At 44.4% G+C, this 7,196-nt stretch overlaps 1 protein-coding gene across 5 annotated transcripts in view; it reads left to right on the top strand.

The window, feature by feature from the left end:
• Window positions 1-6,729, top strand: part of LOC121680632 (netrin-G2) — a 34,015-nt gene extending 27,286 nt beyond the window's left edge. For 3 of the 5 annotated variants that reach the window (XM_042060087.1, XM_042060088.1, XM_042060089.1), the window contains 9 exons: window positions 1-12; window positions 463-792; window positions 2,240-2,311; window positions 2,836-2,949; window positions 3,196-3,306; window positions 3,644-3,718; window positions 3,997-4,164; window positions 4,628-4,762; window positions 5,517-6,729. The exon at window positions 1-12 is cut by the window's left edge and continues 57 nt beyond it. In XM_042060087.1, coding sequence (XP_041916021.1) covers window positions 1-12; window positions 463-792; window positions 2,240-2,311; window positions 2,836-2,949; window positions 3,196-3,306; window positions 3,644-3,718; window positions 3,997-4,164; window positions 4,628-4,762; window positions 5,517-5,740 — 1,241 coding nt within the window. In that variant the 3' untranslated portion in view covers window positions 5,741-6,729. Of the gene's footprint in view, window positions 13-462; window positions 793-2,239; window positions 2,312-2,835; window positions 2,950-3,195; window positions 3,307-3,643; window positions 3,719-3,993; window positions 4,165-4,627; window positions 4,763-5,516 lie in introns of all 5 variants that reach the window. The other 2 variants (XM_042060091.1, XM_042060090.1) reach the window with 2 other exon arrangements.
• The last annotated feature ends 467 nt before the right edge of the window (window positions 6,730-7,196 follow it).

Raw genomic sequence — 7,196 nt, 5'->3', positions numbered from 1 at the left:
CCACTCCCACAGGTGGGCTCCTAAGAGCTGCTCTAGGCTAACTAGCCCGGTCATAGACTCCACATAGTGGACTAGTCGTAGAGACCGGAGACGTTTTGAAGTCTTGGTTGTTATCTGTGCTTGTTGTCTTAGGTCTAACAGTGGTCCTCGTATTCTTGGAGATATACTGTACTCCTGTCCTATTCGTTTTACCAGCACATGTGGCTTTGGTTTTCATATTACTCAGGGACTTGATTAACTGAATGGGGTGCACACACCGTGCAGCAGAGATTGGGATTTTACTATCACTAATGTCATAGTTCAGAGACTGCTACAAACTCCCTCCGAGTCCCCCTTCATTTCGACATTATGTTATGGTGACGGGTATGGCTTTGTGTGTATGTATAAAGTTGGTAGAAGATAGTGATGTAAAGGACATGACCTTCCACCCTAACCAGTAAAACTGCCATTATTCCCCTGAAGATGCATCAGAGAGCCCCCCACCATCTACAGTGGCCCCTTACACAGAACCACCCCCCACAGACCCCCCACCAACCACAACCCCAGCCCCGCCCCCTGAACCCACTGCAATAGTCGACACAGCCCCTCCCACAACTCAGCCCCCGCCCCCAACACCACCTCCACCTCCACCCGCAACCACACCCGCTGCTACCGTGGCATCTACCACAGCTGCCCCTAGTGAGGCTCCTTCCATTGACACAACAACCCCAGCCATCCCAGAGGCCCCAGAGCCCATGGTAACAACCCCAGCCATCCCAGAGGCCCCAGAGCCCATGGTAACAGAGGCGCCAGGTAAGGTCAGAGCCTAGATAGGATTTAGCCACTGAACCATAGCTGTAGTAAAGATCTGGAGTGAAACTGTAGTAGTATATAGCCTGCTCTCTGCATGGAACTGAATGGCCTCTGGTTGCATCACCTAGAACAGACTTAGAGCGAGTAAATGGCTTTCAATGTGTTGCTATATAGAACATGTGCCATAAATAGCATGTAGGAAGGATGTAGTCTAATTTGTCAATATGCATGATGTTAATATCAGAATATTTGTCTGTTAGCCTGTGAAATGTGTTAGCAATGAGGAATGCATTGTGGGTAGTGTTAAGGGTATATCACAGTGCATTGGGGATGCTGGATACTGCTTAATGTCCTAATTCTCTGTCCTTAATATGAAGCCAATATAGAACACTTCTTCCTGTCTACCAGTCTGTTGTGGTTTAGAATGTAGGGTAATGCCAGCTGGCCACAAAGACCAAACATATTAGTGTCATTGCGTGTGCTTGCTGTTGCAGATAATCAATTGCAGATGTGATGTGTGTGTGATTAGCTGCTGTGTGCTAGTTGCTGGTTAACAGGAATTAGAAAGCGTAACACATGGAATTAGAAAGCGTAGCCCATGCCATAAGGCTCTGTAGGCTTGTGCTCCAGGGTTTGGCGCACTGCTCGATTAGTTCAGAGCTCTTTGCAGAGGGCCAGTCTCAAAGTCAACAACTCGACGGGGGGGGGGGGTGTGTGTGACCCAAGCTCTGGCAGCCCTTACAGGTCGGCTCGACGGCACGACTTACCTCAGCATTTGCAAGACTCAGCTGTTGGAGGAGGTGGAACAATGACGCAGTCTCATACAATATTGGCCACAATCCAGGCACTTGACACCACTATTCAGGAGTGTCTGTTTAAGTACCCACTGGGAGAGATTGGGTTTCTCTCGTCAATGAGTCCATGGCTGCTGTCAATTTCATATAATACTGTCACTCAACCTACAGAGTACACCTCGTTGTCCTTGTCCCGGCTCTCATTGCAGTCAAACTGCTGCTGTGGTTTGTGATAGATAGATTTGTGTCATGCAGATGCAGACCTTTTTCAGTCCCCTTTGACTGACATCCAGGGTAACATTTCCTGATAAATGTATCACAGCTGTCACATCTTGCAAAGTCACAAGGGAATTATCTGCTGACACGAAGCATAAAGTAGCTGTCAGGTTCGGCAGAAATTTACACAGCATAACAGATAGGAAATTACATCACTGATAACAATGAAATGAGGAGAGAGGAGAAGGGAAATGCAGAGAATGTCTTGCAAATTGGGGTGATTTGCTGAGGCCTATCCAAGAAGGATGGCATGGATTGACTACCCACAATGCACCAGCAAGCATTGGTGCAAGAAGTTGTGTGCTGTCAGCGGTGGGGTGCTTGGATATGCAGAGTGCATTTTACTTTACCCTTTTTGTGAACTCCGGATTTCATAGCACCTCTGGATTCTCAAACGTCTGCAGCTGAGGATGTTGGGAAGCAGGAGGAGATTAAACCAGAACCTGGAGGTACAGGCAGCTTTGTGTAAAATAAGTTGGTTGTATTTTGATGTTATTGTGACCTCATATGTTTTTCATTTTATAGTCTGTTTGTGTTGACACACCAGTTGGTTAGAACACAGTGTGCAAGCATAAGCAAAATCAAACAAATAGTATACATCAGTGTGTGCACGTCAAAGAGAAATGGAAATATTTGGCTCTGGATTCAAGTGCACATTCAGGCATTCTCTGAAAGACAAATATGACACATGTAGACACATATGCCACAACAGCGTTTAACATCAATATAAAGCTGAGCATTTCAGCAGAGAAATGGTCATTTGCTCAGAGAAAAACGATTGTATCACAATACCTGCAATCCAACGTAAGACACATTTCATGAGTGTGCGTCAATGGTTATCAAGATGCTACAGTTTGCCCTGTCAGCTTCTCTGCTCTGTTCTTTTAAATGACTCAGCCTTTTGTCAGTAACCCCCTCCATATACGGTACACACAAAAACACACTGCTGACATAGACACCCGTGTACACGCAGACAACACCCTCCCAGAGCCTGAGGAAGAGGGCGCGAGTGAGGGAGAGAAGAGTGTGGAGCCGGTGGTCTCCGAGGAGAAAACAGAAGGGAAAGAGATGGAGAAAAGAGAAGAAGGTATGACTCCTGTAGAACAGTGTCCACTGTAGAGTCCTGTAGAACAGTGTCCACTGTAGAGTCCTGTAGAACAGTGTCCACTGTAGAGTCCTGTAGAACAGTGTCCACTCTAGAGTCCTGTAGAACAGTGTCCACTGTAGAGTCCTGTAGAACAGTGTAGTGGAGATGTGTAGAGATCTTCAGATCACTATCAGAGCAACACCCTTGATACTCATTGTTGTTACTGGTTCTTTCTGGGGGGCCCAGTGGGTCCTTCAGCTTCAGAGGAGAAACCTAAGGAAGAGGGGGAGGCCTCAAAGAAGAAGAACAATAAATTGATTGTGGAGTCGGAAGAGGACAAGCTGTACACAAAGAAAGGTATCACTAGAGCAAGACAGATTGTAGGCATTAGGGGAGCCCTGCCATAGTTATGATTGTGACGGATATATTGAAGCGCTCTAGTAGTAGAATGCTTTCAAGCTTACTTTATTGTTGTTAGTGTAGTGTTTTGAGTAACCCAATGCTGTCACTATAGTAGTGAGCGTATATAGTGCTCTGTTAGGTGTAGTAATGCAACCCAAATTCAATACAAAGGTCACAGATATAGTTATGGGGATTCTTTTACCATAGTATTAGGCGTGGGACTGTGTGTGTGTGTGTGTGTGTGTGCGCACACACAGGTGAAAATAAGTGAGTTGTATGTGTCTGTCTGTAGCTATCTTAAAGTTCCTGCTTGCAGAAGGGCCCAAGCCTAAACTACTCAAGGGAATCATTTATGATGACTTTAAAGGTAAGCTAATGTCCGTGGTATTGGAAAAGATGCTTAGAACTTTGGAGAGATTCTATGGCTAGATCATCTCATTTCATCATGGAGCTCCTTTTAAAAGACTTGTCTTCTCACCTGTCATCTTCTGTCATCTACTTATTTCCCCATTTATCCATGTGTTGTGTGTTCTCTCATTGTTGGAAGGTAAGTTTCTTTGTTTGATTCTGATTTTAAGTATTACACAAATTAAATGTGAACTAAAGATAGCTGACCTTTTTTTATCTTGTCTTTCTCTACAGCAGACTGTGAATGCTATGGCCATTCTAACCGGTGTAGCTACATAGACTTCTTAAACATTGTGACCTGTGTAAGCTGTAAGCACAACACCCGTGGCCAAAACTGTCAACATTGTCGGCTCGGATACTTCCGGAACGCCTCTGCGGAGCTGGATGATGAGAATGTCTGCATTGGTTAGTCACTCAATCATTGTTTCTTCTCTGGGGTGTTTATTTCCAAAAGAAATGTTCCTCCATATTCCCTTCATAAGATTGTTTGTAAACTTGTCATAAGTGCGAGTATGAAGCATTATTCTTGGTATATTTTTAAGATTGTCTTAAGTTTTCAAAACTGCCACTCTCCATAGCACCGTAGTCAGTGACTGAAGTTGTCACTTTTGTCTTGCCATGGTCCAGCTGTGTAGCAATTTTTAGAGCCATCACAGCCTGCCAATTATTCTGAGTGTGCACAGTGCCTTGACAGTAGGGTTTGGACCCCTATTGATTGTGGATGTCAACAATAAATGCTTAATTAGTTTGAAGCATCTAAAGTGTGATTGACGTTTTTCCAAATATCATGACAAGATGCTTCGTGTCCCAAGGTGCATGCCGCCTATGTCAATATAATGCATGCTGCCTTGTGTGTTCATGTTTGTAGAGTGTAACTGCAATCAGCTGGGCTCTGTGCATGACCGCTGCAATGGCACGGGCTTTTGCCAGTGCAAGGAGGGTGCTGGTGGAGCCAAGTGTGATGAGTGTGTCCCAGGGTTCTTCTGGAGGCAGGGCTGCATCCGTGAGTACACATAAATACACGCCAAAACACAAACACACACACAGCATGCTCCGCAATCACACAATATTTCTATTCAAGCATACAAAGCCTGCGCAAAAACTCATCTTCAATGTGTAAGCTGCTTAGATAATCTTAATTTTTCATTCAAGATAAGTTGAAGAATTCAACATTGATCCTTAAGAATAAATCATTGATGACAATTCCATCATATGATATTTCATCATATGATAAATATATCAGGTACTAGATGTCCGTACAATATCACAGCCTGGCAGAACCATATCTATTCCCAACCATGACCAGAATGGCTTGGGCACATCCCATGCATAGCCAGGATGCCTAGTCAGTGTGAAATGTCAGAAAGGAGACAGCGGAGAGGGTGGCCAGATGGCGTGAGGCTGAGCGTTAGAGTGGGGCCGACTCCAGTGCATCCTCAGGAGAGCCGCTGATTGAGTCAGCGATCCGTCACGTGAGAGGCAGTGCAGATGCAAGACAGGTCAAGTGATGAGCAGTCAGAATGCAGCACTCCTGTGGTCTTATCCCTGTTGCAGCAACCAGAAAAAAGGAAAAGATTGGTCACATACCACCCTAAACAGTGTTCAGCGTTTTTTCCCTCTGAGTGAATGATTCCAGTCATAGGATCTTGTTTTGTATTAATAGTTGACGTACATGTACATTCAAGTGTACATTCACACACACATTAAAAAAAATGAAACATGCTTGTCTTCTCTCCCTTTCTGCCCTGTTTCCACAGCGAATGTGTGTGACGAGACACTGCTCGTGTGTCAGAACGGCGGCACCTGTCTGCAGAACCAGCGGTGTCTGTGCCCGTCGGACTTTAAGGGTGCGCTGTGTCAGCAGTCTGTCTGCGAGGGGGACAAGAAGTGCAGCGGCGCGGCCACACTGACCCCGAGCATAGCAGCCCTGCTGTGCCCGCTGCTGTACCCGCTGCTGAAGGCCGCCCGCTTTGTGTCCTGAGCAACACCCGCAGAGATACAGATACACAGAGAGAGAGAGAGAGACAGAGACAGAGACAGAGAGAGAGAGAAAGAAAGAGAGAGAGAGAGAGACAGAGACACACAGAGAGAGAGAGAGAGAGAGAGAGAGACAGAGAGAGAGAGAGAGAGAGACGCTCAGACAAGCCAGCTCAACTAGAGTGGAGTTGTCATCCAATACTTCGAAGCACTGAAGGAGTGAGGACTCCCTCTACTGGCGAGGACTGGCACATGGGAGGACTTCAACTTCTGCTTAACTGTTGATTCTGACTAAAAATGCTGCTCTTCATTCACAAGCTGATTGGCTTACCAGGGAGCAATGGACATGTCCTGTTCCCAGAGCTGGATTTAAAACCAGGTTTACTTTTTTTTACGGAGAGAACAGATAAAATGACACAAGCCAAGGTTCTCCCTCCTCTGTGGCAGTTCTGTGGGAGTTTTGTATTCTATAGTATGTACTGCAAACCACCAATCACAGTCAACAAACCTACAAATACTATTGCAATATTTACAAAGTGACCATTTATATTTTAGTCACATATTCCCTGTTTGCAATAGGAGTGAATGTTACCTCTTTTGGCTAAAGTCTATCTTTTTTTTATAATCAAAGTTTTTATTGTTTTTCCATGTGAGAAACACATAATATATCTGTCACATTTAACAACATGTAACAGTACTAAACACACACCATACAGCAATCTACTACTACCACTAAACTATACAGGAAATGAGACCAGACCTGGTAGAATTTACCCCCACCAGGCTAAAGTCTATCTTGAATGAGTATCAGGAAGCACACCAAACAGGAAATGTAATGACATAGCCAACCTAGAGAAAATTTCATATCTGAAGGCAAGATGGCTGTCGGGAAAATATTTAAGAGTTGTACAAATTTTGTTTTCTTAATTTTTGTTTTCCATGAATTATTGTTTTTGTTTGGGTGTGTAATAAAGGTGGCTTTGATTTTCACAACCAAGACTCCAAGTTTGAGTCAGAGATTGCGCACACACAACAGGCTCACCTCAAGGTCGTGCTCCTCCCCACAGACATGTCACTACATCCACAATACACAGCAAGGCACGATCTGTTGTCATGGTCACACCCTGCAATCCAACCCCTAAACAGGGGGCTTTTTATTTAAAGCAACACGCAGCAGATTTGAACCATACATTTAATCAGTTTTGACATGAAATCAGGTAGTTTAGCAACTTTTTGGGGACATGTTGGACAAAAAAAACACATTTTTTGTCTGATTGGATTCTAGAGATTCTAGAGACAACTGAGATAGTGTGGTGTTTTTCTATGACTTAAAGGATTTATGGTTTTATAAGTTTTAATATTACTGCAGTTATTATGAGCATTTCAGTTACACATCTTGAGCAGACCAGAGCAACAGTCAGGGAGTGGGAGCAGGAAGATGAAGACACTAGGAAAAGACA

The sequence above is a fragment of the Alosa sapidissima genome, chromosome 13 (genome assembly GCF_018492685.1).
Source record: "Alosa sapidissima isolate fAloSap1 chromosome 13, fAloSap1.pri, whole genome shotgun sequence".
Taxonomy (NCBI): domain Eukaryota; kingdom Metazoa; phylum Chordata; class Actinopteri; order Clupeiformes; family Clupeidae; genus Alosa; species Alosa sapidissima.
The sequence above is the reverse complement of the archived record's forward strand: the minus strand, read 5'-3'. Positions and strand labels throughout refer to the sequence as shown.